This window comes from Melospiza georgiana, chromosome 1, assembly GCF_028018845.1.
Source record: "Melospiza georgiana isolate bMelGeo1 chromosome 1, bMelGeo1.pri, whole genome shotgun sequence".
Classification (NCBI taxonomy): Eukaryota; Metazoa; Chordata; class Aves; order Passeriformes; family Passerellidae; genus Melospiza; species Melospiza georgiana.
In genome coordinates, this window is record NC_080430.1 from 47,868,426 (window position 1) to 47,887,047 (window position 18,622).

Consider the following 18,622-nt stretch of genomic DNA (forward strand, 5'->3'; position numbering starts at 1 on the left):
TAAGCTTTTTCAGAAGTGTTTTTTAAATATAGGACATGTATTTTTAGAGTGGTATGGGTAAGTGATTGATGTTAGGGGGTGCAGATCTTCAGCTGTTTTTTGCATTTGAAATAATTGAGACATAGTGGTTGTAAAAGCTGATGGCTTAATAGTCCCAAAATTCATCTTTCTTTAATAAAGATAGATAGTTAATGCATTATCAGGTTTCTGCATGCAGCTGGGTTTGGAGCTGCAGAGCTCACCCTGAGGTGCAAGGGCATGTGCTTTGGGTGGTGTGCCTTCAGCCAGGGGCAAGCCCATTCCTTGGTGTCCCTCAAGACACTGTATCCAGCATGGAGCAGTTGTACTGGGAGGGCTTTGCTTTGGGATTTAGCTGTGGAGGTTTCAGGTTGTCTTTGAAAAGATGTTCTAATTTTATAAGAACCCCTTTTTTCAGAAATTCAGTGAGTTCACAAGTAAGAAAGTCTGTAAGAGAAAAATACTTTCCTCTGGGCAATGTAGCTTATTTTAGTTGAGGAAATTTCAGTTCTACTACTCAGTAAAACTCCTGATTGGTGTTATTAAATCCCAACCTCAAATGAAATACAATAATTTGCAAAGAAATTACCTTGAAAATTAGACTTCCAAACATGACTCCCTTCCCCCTTTTAATTGCTGCACTTCTGTGTGTTGATGTAGAGAAAATAATCTGATATTCTGTAATTATTGCCTGGGCTGTAGTAAAAACGTGGATGCTCTTGTTTCTGTCCTTGTGTTGTATTTAATGAAAGTTAAGAGTCCTGAATAAGTAATACAAAAATAGGAGGTGCTTTACCTGGCTGGGGTACATGGAATGTTATGTTGTTTGAAGAGAATTTCTACAGGAGGCAAGGGGATTTCCTTCTAATGCTAAAAGTCTTCCCCAGGTGTGCCTCTCTGGAGTTAAAACTATTCCTTGGGAGACTGGATATTTTGGTAACATGTAAATGCCTTTAATGCATTGGGGCCTTATTAACAAGTATCATTCAATTAAGGAATGTATTCCCTTCTGGTTTCCTAAAGTAGGTGACTTGAATATTTACTTAAGTGTTAGCAGTCATCCCAAAGGAATTTCTATCTTAATTTCTATCTTAATATCTTAATAAAAGACCCAGCATTGACTGTACCCTATAAAAAGGATCAGGATCTAGGAAAGCAGTAATTTATGCCTCAATCAAAATACTATTAGCCAGGTTCAAAATGCTGAGCGGGTGCACATCCTACAGCCAGGCCCTATCCTTGGGTTTGGACCACAGCCCAAGAGCTGCCTCACGTGTGACAGCCTTGTGCAAGGGCTGTGCTCAGAACAAGGAGCAGAGCATCTACCTGAGCTTTGGGCTGGTGGGGTGTTTTGGTCATGTCATGTTAATGCTTGCTATTTACTGGATCTTTTTCACCCATAATTATTGCCACTTAATGCTCTCTGATCCCTCCGTCATCGGTAAGGTTGCAGGTAGGGTAGAGCTGTCTCTGATTTTAAATATTTATTTTGCTAAGAGCATTGGATAAACTGGTGAAAAAATGCAGTAATTTTCCATCTTCAAGTCTGCCTATGAAGTAAGGGCTGCCCAATATTTTCACTGATTCTCTTGGCCATGCCTGTAAAAGACATAGGACTGGGCATATTATTTTTCTTAGAGAGCAAAAAAAGCAGAAATACATTACAGGTTGAAAAAGCAACCCGCTTTTTAAATACATGAAGTGTTGTCAACCTAATATCTTATTAATGGGGGAAGAGAACCTGTGCTCAGTCAGCCTGTGCTGATGCTGCCAGGCACATCAAAATTGTAGTGCCATGTGATTCCTGGCACACTTTAATAAGCAAATAGCAGCTAAATAATGTATTGACAGTCAAGGCAATTACATACACACAATTTATAGCAACATAATGAGTTTGGGGCCCCCCTTCTCCTTTTGGGATCAGATTAACTGTTGAAACACTACAAATAGAAAACCTAGAAATGTTCTGCAGAAGGAAAAAAGATTAGGTAGGGGTAGGAGTTTGCTGTGTATGAAAAAAAGAACGGATTTTCAAACTGGTCCAATAAATGGTCTAGCTGGCAGCTATCCCTTGATTTTTATTTTTGTAGCTCCACAGAAAAAGCATTATCTACTTGTGCAGGTGGGATACAAACTGGAAAGAATTCTCTTGTGTTATGTTCACTCCTACTGGCTCTGATAACTTGCTCTCCCCCCTTTTTTGGGTGTGTCTTTAATCATCTTGACTCGTGGAAGCGCCGTCATCAATCACGTGAGGGTTCCAGCAGTTGGGAAGTCAGTGTCCACCTTGATCTTTGAATATGGCCTCAATCTGATCATTGAATGGATTCTCCTTGCCAAGCACTTGAGGCCACTCATGTAGTGCCTTCTGCCAGGTAATGCCTGTTCCAAGGGCTGCAGCAATCTGCAAACCACAAATGCTATCAATTTCTTGTGCTTCTATAATGCCAGAGTTTAGAAGACCCCACCATAAGTATAACCATGTGATGGACTGTAACCCCTAACCAAAGCAAATACCCCATTCCAGCTCCTTGAGCAGGTCTAAGTCCTTCTGAACAGTAAAAATAGGGTAAGGGCCATATATCTGCAACTGTCATTTGTCTAATAATGATAGTCTGTCTCCAACCATTTCCTGTTGCCTATGGTGTCTAGTCCATAAACTGCTATTTAAAAGCCCTGAAATCTGATTTTTTTTTTCCCCAGTGAAAAATTTTGAAAGTATGTCAAAAGCACCACCTGGGTATAATGCATAAAACTCTTGCAAGTCCAAAGGAATTCATGCTCCCAAAAGCCTTTGGCGCTTCTAATAAATGTTCTCTGTGCTCTCCTGGGAGGAAACCACAGGTGTTGAGGAAAAAGAGGCCAAATTATTTCTAGTTTCATAACTAACTGTGTCTGATGCTCTAAGTTTGCACCTGCTACTGGGTTGTCTTCAGAGTTTTTTTTCCCCATGAGACCTGCAGAAATGATAGAATAGCTTTTCTCCTCAATATCAGTCTCCCTTCAGCTTTCACAGAGGTTTTTGCCCTAGAAGTTATGTACCAAAGAGAAATATTATCTGCTGTATTGCCAGGGTGAAAAACATCAGTGGTAGCAGAAAGGGACAGAGAGAAAAGCCTGAATCTCCCTTGTCCAAGTTTTTACACCCTTCTAAGGCATTTTTATTGTACTCCTGACCTGCAGTAATATTTGGCCTATATGGGAACTTTATTTTCAACCCAAACTTTTCAACACACTGATATTAATTGCAATTATGAGGTTTAAATAAGGCTAACAAAACCTTCTTTTTTTAAGGGTCAAGGTGAGTTTTTGAAATCAAACTATTTGAGTACTGTTGTTTTGGAGTTTGGGAAGATACTGGAGACTGTAGGGAATTTTTATGTGCTACTTTTTTAATCCTGTGCTTTAAAAGAAGCTCTAATGATGGGCTGGAAGACAAATATCCTTCTTTTATTTAAGGGCTCATGTACAAAGAGTAATATTTGTGGGGTGGAGGCTATTAGACTCTGGTCTCTCAAAGTCTTGTTAAGCTAATGAAGGAATTGGGGCAGGGAAGAGGGATAGTGGAGGTTGGTTCATTAGAGGGTTTTCTCCTGGTTGAAGTTTCTGTGATCAAACATTATTCTGGGATGCCCTATGCCAGCCAGAGGACTGAGACCTGTCCCTGTCAGCGTGGTCCATTCTGGCATGGTGGTCTCCAAACCTCCTTCACAAACCTCCCTAAGCCTTCCATGTGTGTTTTTAGCAGGAAAGATGGGGTTGGCTAATTGATTAGGTGGTTTAAAAAACCCTGCATCCTTTGCAAAGGTACCACTGGAGGTATGCTCTGCAGTGTTCAGACTAATGCTGACTCTAATTTAAGGTATGTGTGCTTAGACTGCCCTAAATTGAATTAGGTTCTGTGCACACATAATTTCTTGACGTCCGGATGATTTCAATAATTAATTCTGGATGAGTAGTTTAGCAGACAGAGAAGGGTTTGTGACTCTGGAAATTGCTTTCTTGCAGGTCTTTTTTAAATTCCAGAGTTCTTGTACTTTGAGATGTGGTATAATTTTTATAAGCTTTGCAATTTTTTTTTTTTTTTTGTTGTTGTTGTGAAGATGACAGCCCCTAAGCAAGTTTTTAAAGGAAGTATAACCCATTCCTCACAGCGCTCTGGGTGACTGCAACTGGGAGGCAGCTGTGGTTTTTCAGCAGCTTCTGGCTATCAGCTTTCCCCTTCTGCACCAAACAGGTGATAGGCATGATTCTCAGCCAAGTGTAAATACCCAACTCATCTGATATGCATCACTTCAGCTTTTCCACTTTATTTCTGGCTGGAACGTGCTTTGCTATGACTTAAGGAAGAAAAAGGGAGAAGCTAATCACACTCAAGCTGTGCTTTCCTGCCTGTACATAAACATTAAGAATCTTCCAAGCGTCTCTGGTTCCATTTTGTGATGCTCAGGGCTTTTGCATTCTCCCTGGAAACATCATAAAAGCAAGAAATGGAGCCGTTTATGCAGGATCCTGTTGAAATGCATGGCCGTGTCATCCAAACAAAGCAATCGACTGTTCTAGAGGGAAGTGGTGTCCTTGAAGCCATCTGGCATTCACAAGGATTTGCAGTGAAATTTTGTAGTAAGGAGAAGATGCTGAAGAAAATCCCTGGGCTCCCTCTACAGTCACTGGGAAGGGAAAGTCAGATTTTTTCCAAGGACAACCAAGCTGGACTTTGGGGAATGGTGTCTCAAAAATGCTCTAGAAGGAACTTGGGAGGACTGAGTGAATCAATTTGATTTTAGGTGTTAAAAGTAAGTAGTGTGTATTTTCTCCACCTCCATCCTGGGTGTTATGGAAAAAACTTTAGGGAGGCAAATTTTAGCTTTGAAACTTTACTGAAATGCAGTTATGCCAATTATGAATGTTTTGTTTGCTCCCTCCTGTTTTGCAACTTAAAAAAAAAACATGCAGGAAAACCCTTTTCCCACAAGAAATTTACAGGAAGAGAATGTGGTTCTGGGCCCAGCTCAACAAATCAATACTTGGTGTTTATCCCATCTTTCATGATTTTTTCATATAAAATATTGCCTGGAGTGAGGACCATGGGGGCCACTTTTTCCTGCCTGAGTGCCTAACCTTGCCTTTTTCCAATGCATGAAAAAGTGCCATAGCTCTTATGGGACAGGGCAAGTGTGGCCTTTTTTTTCTTATTTTCTTTTCCTTTTCCTTGCAAGGTATGCAAGCTTTAGTTACAAAGGTTCAATTCCCTCCCACATCCCTCCAGAATGTTTGGACCTCTGGACTCCTGGATATATGTGCTAACACCTGCTTCTTTATACCAGCAGACAACTTTTTTTTTTTTTTTAATTAAAGATACAGTGGATAGATAGAGTGGTTCCTTCATCCTACACTTCAAAATTTCTTTGCATTGAAGGTAAGAGCTAAGGTGTTTATGCTTTCCTTGGAGTGCTTCTCAATCTAAAAATTGGAAAATATTTGTCAGGTGCTTCGATATCTACAGAGGGAAAATTCAGCAGAAATGTGCTGGCTCGGTATCTTATCTGTTGTACTTATCAAGCTGCCTGTGAGGTGTGGGGAATAGCTGCAGGGATGGAAGCAAGAGCTTCTTTTCACTTGACAAGCTGCATGGAATCAATGCTCTCCCGCTAGGCAGCTCTGTGTGCTACAAAACCACACCTGGCCAGAGGCATTTGTGCCAGGAGAAAGTAAAACTTTAAATAAAACTTGTATGAGGAGTGAGTGAATTGTTTATCATCTTCCTTAAGAATACTCTAAAACAGCAGTCTCTGCTCACACTTCCTCCTTTATTTATTAAGAGAGTTACTCCTGGGGCAGAGTGCTACATCTCAGTCCAAACAGTGGTATGTTGTTGATAACAGACTTCTCTAACAGGAAAAGAAAAATGGATTTACAATGGTGGATGTTTGGATAAGGCTAATTAATAAAATCTATGAGGACAATAACTCACTTGAAGTGAGGCATATCTACAGCTGGCACCTTGACTGTAAGGCAAAATGTACCTATAAAAGCATTAACGTCATGCAAGCAGCAGGAGGGAGAGATCATAACCATTGCAGGATGCCAGGTCCAGAGGGAGTGAAATATGGCAGTGCTTGACTGCATCCTGTAGCTCAGCACTCTGAGGGCTGCAAGCAGGTTTGCAGCTGCCCTTCAATGTCCTTTGGTAATTTTCTTGTGGCTTAGGAAGGATCCTGTTAAATAGTTGCTGCCTTCAACTCTGTGCTACCTTGCAGCTGCTGGTGGGATACAGCATGTGGGCAGGAGGCTGGATGAAAATCTGTGATATGACCATTGTGGCCTGGTGCTGGGGATTATAAGAAACTTCAGGGCAACCTTAGGCCAGGCAAAGACAGGAAAATAATGCAAAGAAAATAATGCAAAAGTTTCCACTGCACTCCAGACATTGTATTGCAGTTTCCCCAGATGGCAGGGTTGGGAATGGGGTTTGTTTCATCACTGTTTTTACTCTCATTTCATTTGCCAGGTTTTCTCCAATTGCTTCCTTGCAAAAGGCCTGCAGCAAAAAATCAAGGCACACTTTCTCCACATCCCCAGGCTGTGAGTTCATACCTTTATGCAGCTGTCTCCTGGTACTTGTAAAGTAGACAGGCAGGAATTTCTGCTAGGTAGGAGTCCCTCATTGAACAGGAGAATCTTGTAATTTGGCAAGGCAAAGCAAGGCGCTGTATGGCCCCGAGTGACTAACATGAGTGTAAAAGACAGCACCTAAAGCATGTATTTTCCCTTTGGACTTCCCCCTGCAGGTCTCCCCTAGCTTAATTGACAGAACAGTCAATGGAGAAGCCGCTGAAATGCTGGAATCCATCAGTGCTTGCACCTTACTCCCGTGAAAGTGCTTCTCCACTGACTGCTCTTTCCCAGTGTGGAAAGCAGCATCACATTGGGTCATATGGAGATGAAGGTGTTGGAGTCAACACATGCAGGGCATTATTCCACCACATAAAACTGGCCCATAAAAACCCCCCATGATTCTGAGCAGGGAGAGCTACCAAATAGCACTGCCAGTGGCTGGGCTGAGTGGTGGGGTTTGCTTGCAAAGGAGACTGACTGCAGCTTTGCTCTGCACAGGTGTGTGACACCTTCAGGTAGTGTATAGGAAACCAACCGGCTTTGTTTGCAGCTGACTGCAGAACATGCTCTCTCCATGTGTTTTTGTAGAAAAAAACTAATTTGAAGCGAGCATGGTGGGAACCAGGCAGCCTCACACTAGTTTATCAAACCCAAGCAAGGACTTACAGTGGAGCAGCTGCTTCTCCTTCCCCTTTGTTTATTTCTGTAATAAACAGACTGTAAACCTTCTCCTTCAACCCTTCCTCGGAGGCCAAGCAAGCAAGTGAAAAAGTAATAAGATGTAGATGCTGAGCAGAAGCAATTTAAAAGTATAACTTCAAAAAGAATCTTTGTTCCAGACTGTGACAGGCAAATCTTCAGGCTCAGAGGCTGCAGGGCAGCAGCAGGGCTGGTGGGGGCCTGTCTGGTTTCTGCAGTGCTGCCTTATTGTCCTGATCCTGCTAAACTCTCACGGGTGTTTGGGCAGGCAGCTGGCCAGCCTAAGTGGCAAGGATCATTTTTTGTGCATTAAGACCTGTTTGGCCACAATACTGGTTAGTAAGGGAAAGAGGCAGACTCCTTGCAGGACTCAGAGCAGAGTGCAGCCATCAGAAATATCAGAGATATTGGCTCTGGGGCTACAGCTGTCATTTAGATTGCCCAAAGAAGGCACCCTGGCTTGTATCAGCAATGGTGTGGCCAGCAGGACCAGGGCAGTGATTGTCCTCCTGTATTCAGCACTTGTGAGGCTGCACCTCAAATCCAGCAGTCAGTTTTGGGTCCCTCTCAACAAGAAAGACATTGAGGTGCTGGAGTTTGTCCAGAGAAGAGCAACAGAGCTGGGGAAGGGTTTGGAGAACAAGACTTATTGAGGAGCAGCTGAGGGAACAGCAGTTTTTTAGCCTGGAGAAAAGGAGGCTGAGGGGAGATCTTAGTGCTCTCTACAGCCTAAAAAAATGTGATGAGGTTGATTTATTCTCCCATGAAACAATTAATAGGATATAAGAAAATGGCTTCAAACTGCACTGGAGAGGAGTGTTTGATTGGATATCAGGAAAAATTATTTCAGGGAGAAGGTTGCCAAGCATTGGAACAGGCTCCCAAGGGAAGTGGGTGCACTACTATCCCTGGAGGTATTCAACATGTGCAGCTTTGGGAGAGGATTTACTGGTGGACCTGGCAGTGTTAGGTTAATGGTTGGCCTCCATCATCTTAGAGGCCTTTCCAACCTAAATCAATCTTTAGGGAATAGTATCTCTCTCCTTTAAAGCAGACAGATTCCCTAAATCTGCATCCCTGTGGCATGCCAGCTGGATGCCTGGGGCAGCAATAGGCATTGGAACCCCACATGATCCCACATCCCACCTGCTCCCCCATCCCACCTGCTTCCACCCACCTCCTGGGGCCGGGTTTTTACCTGGCTGGGGTGGAAGCCGTCCACTGGCTCGATCAGCTGCCAGGGCTCGCCTCCCATCTTGCGCCACTCCTCGGCCGCTGCAGAGGGCACAAGCAGAGGGATTTATCACCCGTGAGCACGGAGACACCACCCAGAGACATACCCCCCCTCCTCCTCAAAGCATCCCTGGCACACGACAGCTCTGCGTGAAGATCATGATAATTCACATAGAGTTGTCAGAGCCTATAGTGTGTACAATCCCCTCCCCTTGGGGCAGTATTTAGGCCTTTATTGTTATTTTTTTTTCCCTCTGCGATATTTATGCAAGGAAATGCTTTGAACATAAATGATTGTAAAACAATTCACTTTCCCTCCCTACTAAGATGGATGCTGTAGCAAGTAAAGCTGTAAATTATTTAGTACTGATTTAACACTTTTGCGTTTCCCATGTTAGTTGCATCTTCAGCAGTGCAAAAGAAAAAGTAGACATAAAGAAAACAGCACTTTTTAGAGAAAGAGATGGTAACAGAATATTCACATGGGCTGAAATCTGCATGAACAGGCTGTCATTTTTGGTTACTTATCTTCCAAGTGGTCTTTTTCAACTCCAACAAAATAACCTTTTGAATTACATAAGCGTGACATTCAATGCAAATGATGCTGTGCTGTAAGCCCTGGAGCCATTAGAGAAGTAAAAAGCTTTCTCTCTTCAAAAGGGCTGTGGAGTGATCAAACATGGGACTAGTGGATATGGCATTAACAGACTGTAAATTCAATAATTCCTTTCATAATGACAGATTAGGAATTCTTAATAGCATTATGCAAGCATCCTGTCAGGAGGAAAATGTTCTCCATTCAAGCACCACAGTTTGATCTGGGCTCACTGCTGGTTTTTGGACCCTGACTATTGTGTCAAAAAGTGATGTCTGGGTCCCCATGCTAACTCTAATTCACAGAAAGGTGATATTCCTGCTTTGACTGTAGAAACCTGCTTGTGATGCTTCAGGCAGTGCCCAAAGTAACCTGTTTGAAGACATGGGGCTTGTAGGTTTGTTCCAAACTTGCAGTATGTTTGGCATAACACATATTTACGTTAGATTCCACCATGCAGTGCACATACAGATGCACAGTGAACTTACCCAACCCCTTATATGTGATATTGTACAGGGAGTACAAGGCTGTGTACTGTGTTTTAGTACATTTGTAGTTTATCTGTAGAGAGACTACTGTTCCAGTGCCAGAAACAGCAGAGGAGGAAGATATGTATCAAGATAGGTCAATTTATACTGTTATACCTGAATTCCAAAAATCCTAGAGCAGTACAGCAAATACCCAGCAGCTGAGTATGTCCAGAGCTTGTCTTAGGGATGCCTGCTGCCTTGGCTGGACCAGACTAGAGCTTGCTCCCATCCATATCAAGGAAAAGGCATAACAAGCAACCCCTATCCCCCTCTTTATTGCACTACTTCATAAAGGAACCACTAATTTCTTTAGTCAAGGTCAATGTGTGAGTTTGAGTGTCCACCTAAATCTGGAATAAATGCTAATATATTCAAATTTTACTCGGAGAAAACGGGGAGCTGTTCTGTACATATGTATGCCCAGGCCAGCCTGAAATCTATGTACCCAGTGTGTAACCACTGCTAAATATTTGATGTCTGGAGAGTTTAGGGGAGGATTTGCTGCTTCCTTCAGAAAGAGACCAGAAAAGTAGGTCAGCAGCCTTAGCTGGCTTTTGAGCACACTCGTGATCTGACAGCTTTCCTGATGGCAAGCTCGAATCCTTGGCTCCAGGGCTGCAGGAAATTTTGCAAAGTGTCTTTCAAAGCTGATGTTTGTATATGCATGTGTGATTTTGTTTACTTCATTTATTTAACGCAATGTAATCAAGAACAGCAAATTATATTAAGATGTTTCCTTTTGTGAAAGCAAATAAATTAACTAAAGTTAGTAATTTAACTTATTAAAGTAATTTGCCTACCCAGCAGGTAGTTCATTCCAAATCCTAATGACTTGTTAAATATTAAGTAGCTGAGGCAAAAGCCACCAGGAGACTTGGACACCCTTGAAACTCTGTGCTACGAGAATGAACTTGACAGTGGAGCCCACCTCTCTGACAAAATCTTTTGGACAGAAATTCTGCCTCTCCCATCCTCACTTCTTTACCTCCTCCTCCTCCATATGGTCTTCATGAGACCCAGAACCAGCTTCCTGAATTGGGTCATGTAGGATAAAATAAGTTTGTGAATTTTGATGGGATTTGGCTGCAAAAGGATATATTTTTTTTTTTAATAATCTTAGGTGCTGTGGCGGCTTCGTGCTTTCAAGGACAGCTAAGCACTAATGGGGGGAAGCATTAGAGAAATACACTTTAAAGCATTGACAGGGTGCTTCTGTCCCTTTGTGGCTTTGGATTTAGATGTCTGCATGCTGAGATTTAAAATACAGTCCCCAGACAAAATTTTTCAATAAGGACTACATGGAACTGCCTCTCTATGTGAACATAAAAACAAGGAAATGCAGATCAAGCTTTTTCCCTAATTATTATATACTCTTTTTTGAATGTAAGCGTTCAGGCTGTCTGGGAGAGGCCCCAGTGTGGGGAGGGCTGGAGCTCCTGCCCCACGAACAGAGGCTGAGGAACAGGGATGGTCCATTCCAGGGAAGAGCCTGTGGGAAGACAATGTGGATGGGGCCAGACTCTTCACAGCAGTGCCCACTGGGAGAAGGAGAGACAAGTTATAACATGGGAGGTCCAGGCTGGATATAGAAATAAAAAGCTGTTTTCCTACTTTCCCTTCACTATCTATCTACTTGTAATTTGTTGCCCAACTCAATCCCTCATCTCATGCTGATCGTCATTTTTAAAAAGAAGGAGTGAGTTTCTCCTTGTGATGAATCTGAGCTGATGCTGGGTGCTGCCTCAAGCTGGACCCCTGTGCATCTTGCAAGGTAAGCAGAGCTGATTCAGGGACTCAGGGACAGGTGTTGGTCCCCAGTCCCACAGGGACACTGTCTGTTCATGCTCATGCATAATGACATGTTTTAATTTATTTTAAGTGTCAGTTTCAGAAGAAAAAGATTTAGGTAATGCACTTAACTAATGTCACTACAGATCACGGAAGGACAAGTTTTGTAAGCTCTTCAAGTCAAAAGTTACAGTAGTATGTAGGTGTTTAAAAAACATAAAGAAACATAGGAAATATGCCAGTTGATCCTGGGAGAGGTGCTTCTACTTTTGGGAACAGTGAGAGTGTGGCTGTGTTAGTGAGGCAGGAAAATGGCTGATGAGAGATCTCCTTCCCAAGGCACTGCTCAGCCCACAGGAGGCAGCATGAAGCCCACTCAGTGATGAAGTAAACTACATCTCATGAAGACCACTTTGACTGCTGCAGGTATACATCTCCAGCCTAGATAACCTGCTATAAAAGCAATTTTCAGAAATAAAACCAAATCTTACAGACCAATATGGTTTGAAATTTCTTTTTTTCTTCATCAGCCTGAGAAGCTGCAGTGGACAAGCAGCAGGCCTTCTCAGCAGAGGCACATCTCTTGTCCTTGTCACTTTGCTACCCCAAAGGAAGTGGCCAGTGTGCTGTGCATCACTGGGGTGGTGGGTGCCTCCATCTGGGACCAGCAGGGAGGCTGTAGTTCCCAAGGCAGGGGTGGGATCTTGTCTCAGGAAAGATTACCCCAACCATGGAAGCCAGGAGAAGCTGGCATTAAGGATACCTCCTTGGCCACAGCCCTGACAGCAAGGTCACCTAGGCTGACTGACTGTAGTGCCCTTCTCGTGGTACTGAGCCAAAATATGAGGAGCATGTCAGCAGGCCAGAACTTGAGCAAAAGCTTTGTGAGAAAGACAGGGTAAAAAACAACTTACTTTGTCTCAGTGGGAAATCCATGTAGAAAATATCAAAGTTGGCAAATTTCTCAGATCTTGCTATTTCTTTCAGGACATTGGAAAGTTGTAACGCTCTCTGCAAAAATCAAACGATGTAATGACTGTTCATTGCTATTCATGTTGCTTTGTGTGGATTCAGCTTTTGTCACTGATGTGCAGGCAAGAATTTGAAAGCTAATGTTGCCCTTGTTTCTGGGGGACCAGAGGTGAAATGAGGCTCTTCATCAGAACATGGACTTGCCTGAGCACGACCAGCCTTTGGAGTACTCAGTTCATCCTCACAGACTGCAATGAAGCCTCAGCTGATTTTGTAAGTTCATTGCAGCATATATTTATTTCACTGGAGACTGCTTTTAGTAGTGCCCCTACACTTATATAAATATTCTAAGTTTCTCACTTTTGAAGCTGTTTCTTAAAGAAATCAAAACTTTTCTACAAGAGAAATGCCCTTTTTTCCTATTATCCTTGCCACTACTAAGTTGGGGGTGATAATGCTTATCTATGCAGACTAAATTCCACCCTTACTTTCAGAAGAGTAAATTACCACCATTGAGTGTCTGCCTGATCCATCCAGTGTAATTTCTGCAGCCATAACAGAGATCAGGATCTCCTAAATATTTAAATTGTGCAGTTTGGATAATAACATAGACAATTAGTTTCAGACAGGGGCTCAGAATGATTAATTCATACCCTGCAGACATATGCATTGTTCATGGACAGAAGTTACATGTACTCTATGTTCTGTATTGTGGGTATGAATATATAAACTGCAGTCCTGCAAAGGTTTAGGAATGTACTTAATGGCCTCCTCCGAAGTCAAGGGGGACAGGGCATAAAATGAAATACATATGTAAGCTTTGGTGAAATTAAGGTCATATTTTGTTATTTAGTGAATGCAAACATTAATACAACCATACACAGAGACAACACCTTTGATAACATTTGGTTACTGGCTCCTTTTACATGGCTGCAGGGGATTGCTGGGATTAAAAATCAGCTTGTACCATAAGAAAATAAGTGGCTGTTTTTATGTATCATTCACTTCTGCAGCCAGATTTTTAGGGTGAGTTTTAAGACATCTCTGTTCTGTCCATTCCCATTCCTGCACTGAGCCTGGATGCTCCCTGGTCACACCATCTGGTGATTATGTCCACAGAAATGTGTCTGAGGAAGATTAGCACAAATCCCAAATGAAAACAGGGTAAGGCTCTTGCTCTCAGGACCTGATCCTACAGCCAGAAAAATCTATGCAGCTGGCTTGTCATACCAACAGCTCACATGATTCCAAAGCCTTTCCTTTCTTATCAAGCACATTTTCTTCTTAAAGAACATGAATCTGAACAGTTCTGTCTCAGGGAGATCACATCCCTTGAGCATAAATTTGGGTATCTGAGAGGTTGTAACAGCAGTACCTTTACAAATCCCTTAACTTGAGCATGCTGCCTCCCAGAGCCTGAAAGGCATTTGAAAGAATAAGTGTGGATGTTTCCACAACTTCTCCTCACCTTTGGAAGAAAAAAACCTGTGCTGACATCTTGCCTTTGAGGCAACTGGGCTTCTCTCCTCAGGCCCAGGGCAGAGTGGGGTGATGCCCTTGCAGCCCCATTGAGACTTACCTCCGAGGTGAGATTCCTGAGGGTCTCGTTGGGGGTCAGCCAGCCGCTGCAGGGGCTCACCTGGGCAGGCATGAGGAGAGGGGCTTCAGCAGCAGAACAGGATGAAAGGGGGGATCCTAAGCTGCAGCTGCAGACCTTACCTGGAGGCAGTCGAGGAAAGAGTAGACTTGACTGTAGGTGACATCCTTGTTCAGTTGTCCTGCAAAGCACAGAGAGCCAAACATCGTGTGCCTGATTGCCAAATGTGACTTCATTCTGCACACCTGTGCATTCCTGTGCGTTACACCCCTGACCCCCAGGGGACCCTCCCACCCCCAGAGCTGGGGTGCAATAGAGGTGGCAGCATCAAGGCATCCTTCCTGCTAAGGTGCCCGTGTCCCTGCAGTGTGCAGAGCCCCACACCTGCTTTTGCTGCATCCCTCTGCTGCTTTTCATGGGTGATTTGTCTCACGTGTGGGGTTAGTCATCACAGCCCGTGCCAGCCTCCAAAGTGCATGGCTGATATTTTCCCATTAACCTGTCTCTCAGCCACCAAAGAAATGCAGGGTTTGCAAAGCTGAAGGTTGCCTGTATACACTCTGAGTTTTGCATTTACTTCGCAGAGGTTAGCCTTAAAAGGGAGAAACAATTTTGCTGTCATGGAGGGAAGTGTATATGCTTGTGTGGGTGAGGAAATTTGAGCACCAAGTCAAGCACCCAGCTAACATTCCATAAAATTCACTGTGCTATGCAGTAGCCTGGCTTGCTGATAAAATGATCCATTTTCTCAATCTTTTTGCTTCTTTGGTAACTACAACTAAGATGAGAATTAAATGGACACATTTTTTTGTATTAGTTGCATTATTGTTTGCAGTACACTGGTCATCTCATCAGGCTTTGATACTTTTGCAGTACTGAAATAGGAATTTCTTATTGCTGTTTTTAGGAACTGCAAAGTATAACCTCCCCCAAGTGAAGTGGGCTTCTCAGGTTGCTTTGCAGTGGCTCCCTGATACAGATGTGTTTCCTGCCTTTCCACAGCTGCCCATCACCCAGCAGCAGTTCCAGCTCCCCAGAAAGCAACAGGTGGGGAGTTCAAAGATCTAGGAGCACTTCTGGCTATTTGGATGTTCCAGATTCCTGTAGCTTGAAGCATCAGGCCCTGGGATGGGCTGTTGTGGGGACCAGAGATTTGGCAGAAAGACAGACTGATGTCTGGTCATGGCTGAGTGGCAGCCAAATGGGGAAAACTGCTCACAGCCTGTTGGAGGATGTGCCAGAAGGGATCCCTTGCTGCAAAATGTGTTGCTTAGGATTAATTGGGTCCCTCCAAGGCAAATCAGCCCCTCTGAAAATTTTCCAACTGATCCTATAGTTAATCACTCCTGATTTGGCTACGTGTTGTCTGTGATAATTAGATACCTAGTCAGAGGAACTGTCACTGTGATAAACACACACTCAAGGGAAGAAATGGTTTTGTGTGACTAAAAATTAATTATGACAGGCTTCCCCTGCCTTGAAAGGGGTAAGATTTTTCTCTTTTTTTCCTCAGTTTTTTAAAATTGGTACTAGTATAGTGGTTAGGAGAGAAAAATATAGAAATAGAAATGGGAAAGATGTGAACCCATTGGTAATTACTAGGGAACCTTGGGGAAACCACAACACAGCTGCAAGCTGTGCTACCCAGTGGTTGCCAAAATCATCTGAAGTTGTAATCTACCATTTTAATGATGTGATTTAGCTTCTCTCTCTCTTTGCTGGTGAGAACTATTATGACAACAACTTCCTGCCTGTCAGATTAAAAAAAGATTCTTTTACTCCAATACAAGTGAGTACATGCTTTTGGTCTAGAAAGCCAAGGAGTGAGTGCTCTGTTAATTGTCAGAGGTACTGTGCCATTCACACTCTGAGATTACAGGATCCCAAAGGTAGCCTCCAAATATCTGAAAAAAAATGCCCCAAAGCACTTTACACTCTGAGGGAATGTCCCAAAACATGCCTGCACACAGTATGAGGTTTCAATCATCACATATAGCTAGTGTAGGAGGTAGTGCTAGGCACCCAGTGCTGGCAGAAAATTTATTTCTCTAATATAAAAAAAGTCTTTTGGAACCCTCTGACTTAATCTTTTGCCTTGGTCCACATCCAGTTTTAATACAACATCCACCAGTCAGTGAGTGTAAACCAAATGCCCATCTCCACCTGTAACAACAATCAGGAAGAAATGCAGGCAGGCTGGCCACAATTTTGGGCCAGGACTGCGGTAGAACAGCTTGTTTACACCACCACAACAATGTGTTGAGCCTGGTCTGGAGCTGGGTGGGTATGGCTTGTGAGGGAAACAGTCAGAATAGGGGTCTATCCTGTCCTACACTGGGAATGGTGAGAGCTGTCATTCCTACTTCTGCAGCACAGCCAATATCTGCCTCATATTTCTCAGATCTCCTCCACTCTGTCAGGTTTGCTTGAAGTCATCAATGGATTCATAGATTTTTCAGGGAGAGAGCCAACATGAATGGGGAGGTGACCAGGAGGAACCCACAGCACCCCAGATTTACCCAGAGGATGGTATCTGTCGTGCAGGTTATCCCAGAGGAAGCGACCATCCACCAGGCCTGTTAGAATCACGTGGCTGCCGTTTGGGAGACGGGAGTCCAGGTACCGCAGAGCTTGCACCACGTTGGAGAGCATTTCTTTGGGTGTGGTCATGTGGGCCAGTGTGTCACGTTCCCTGAGGGAGAGAGAGGATGCCAACAGGACATTGTGTCAGGTATACTGTGTCTCCAAAAGGGCACCTGAAACAGAGTCAATTCCTCTGTCTGCTGCCTTTCCACATTAAGTCAGCTGAATAAAACATTAGGAAAATGCTGTGATGTCTCTCACTTGTCATTGCCAAAATCAGATGTGATATAAAAACCTCCCTTCCTCCCTCAGCATACCCCATCTTTCTGCTAAAAACAGACAAATCAATCCCTTTTTCATAGAGTGGAGTCCAGTTGTGGGTTAACCTCAGTGGGCAGCTAAGCATCAGAGAGTAATCACAGAGAGAGTAAAAGCAAGAAAACTTGGGTGTCAAGGTAAAAAATCACACCAAAGCAGTTATTTTTCAATAAGTGAGGAAGAAGCAGAAGAAGAGAGAAAGCAAGCAAAGAAGTAATGCAAAACCAATCCCCCATCACAGCTGGGTGAATGTAGGACTTATTTCCCCATGGGTTCCTGTACATACCTTACCTTCAACATGCTCTTTGATTATGCAAGGTAGGAATATCTAAGGTAGCTTTGTCTCTCACATGTCATACACCTCTTACTACAGCTCTCCAGGAGAGCAGGAGAAGGGTCTGGAAAATGTGTGAGCCTGGAGAAAGGTGATATCTAAGATTAAAATAGTCCATTGGGGTACAGGAGCTGTGTCAGTGTTCCACATGGACTGAATGCCCACATTTTGTGACTCATTGTCAGGCGTGAACCTCTTCAAAGCAGATTCCTCACCTCAGGCTTATCCTTTCCCTCTTTTATTTAGCTGTAAATGCTGCAGGAGTGTGAGGGGAAATTAAATCCTAAAGTTGAAATACATTTCAATTTATATAAGAAAAACAAACAAGCAGAACCACCCCAGGCTGCCTGGAGAACACTGCTCTAGTTATGTTATTATAGCAACCACTTTATTACAGAAAAAGCGATCACGCACTCTCCCACCCGAGAGCTATTGCTGTGCTCTCGTGGTGCACGTGTCCATGGCAGGGGCTGGCAGCAAGGGGGGACACAGCCCTGTGAAGGCTGTCCCATCCCATCAAGAGAGGATCTGTCGGAACCCAGGACATTCCTCTGGCTGCTCTGGAGGGCTCGAGACCCTGACAGGGGGCCCAGAGACCTTGGCACGGAGTCAAAGACACCTGTGCCTTCAATTTTAACCCATGGAGATAATTACCAACTTTGTGTGAAGATTTACAAGCCACAAGTGTTTGAGTAGAATGATAGTGAATTTATCACAGGGTGAAAAAGTAGAATTTTGGGGATTTAGAATGGGAGTTCAAGGGGCAAGATGGAGGAATCTGGGTGTGTCCTGTCTTTCTTCTTCTTGTTGTCCTCCATCTTCTGCTGTGATGGTGGCACTTTTGGATTGGTTTAGAGTAGAGACACACTGTCTAACATAGGTGATAGGTATTGGAAAATTATTGTAAATAAAGTACACGTAGTTTTTAGTATGAAAAACTAACACTGCCCCGAGGACAGTCAGTGTGTCATGAACTGACCTGACAGACAGACCTCAGTGGGTCAGAAAAATAATTTATTACATAAGAGAAAATAAACAGCCTTGAGAGGCAGAGCTGAGGAATCTCAACTTCTTCTTCGGTCTTCTTTCGGGACTGGGAAAAAAGAGTCTTTAATAGCTCAGGAGCCATTTCAGCAACACAAAACTGAGAAGGATCCATCCACCTTGGGAAGGTTTTCATTCTGTCTTGGTGGTGTGGCCCAGCTGAACAAGGTGTTCAGAAAGTGAGGTCAAGAAAGACAGGGGATGTCCTTCCAAGCAAGAAGGTTGCACTAATGACCACCCTCATTGTTTTGGTGGTTCCCACATTTTGTCCTCTTACTTGTGCTCTTTGCTTG

The 18,622-nt window shown here is 43.4% G+C and overlaps 1 protein-coding gene across 2 annotated transcripts in view; it reads right to left on the bottom strand.

Moving 5' to 3' along the window:
* Nucleotides 1–2,058: 2,058 nt before the first annotated feature.
* AOAH (acyloxyacyl hydrolase) overlaps nt 2,059–18,622 on the bottom strand; it is a 73,837-nt gene continuing 57,273 nt past the window's right edge. For both annotated transcript variants that reach the window (XM_058024818.1, XM_058024826.1), the window contains 6 exons: nt 16,570–16,742; nt 14,173–14,231; nt 14,033–14,092; nt 12,396–12,492; nt 8,534–8,610; nt 2,059–2,422 (listed from right to left, as the gene is read on the bottom strand). In XM_058024818.1, the coding sequence (XP_057880801.1) occupies nt 2,294–2,422; nt 8,534–8,610; nt 12,396–12,492; nt 14,033–14,092; nt 14,173–14,231; nt 16,570–16,742 (595 nt within the window). In that variant the 3' untranslated portion in view covers nt 2,059–2,293. The remainder of the gene's footprint in view (nt 2,423–8,533; nt 8,611–12,395; nt 12,493–14,032; nt 14,093–14,172; nt 14,232–16,569; nt 16,743–18,622) is intronic.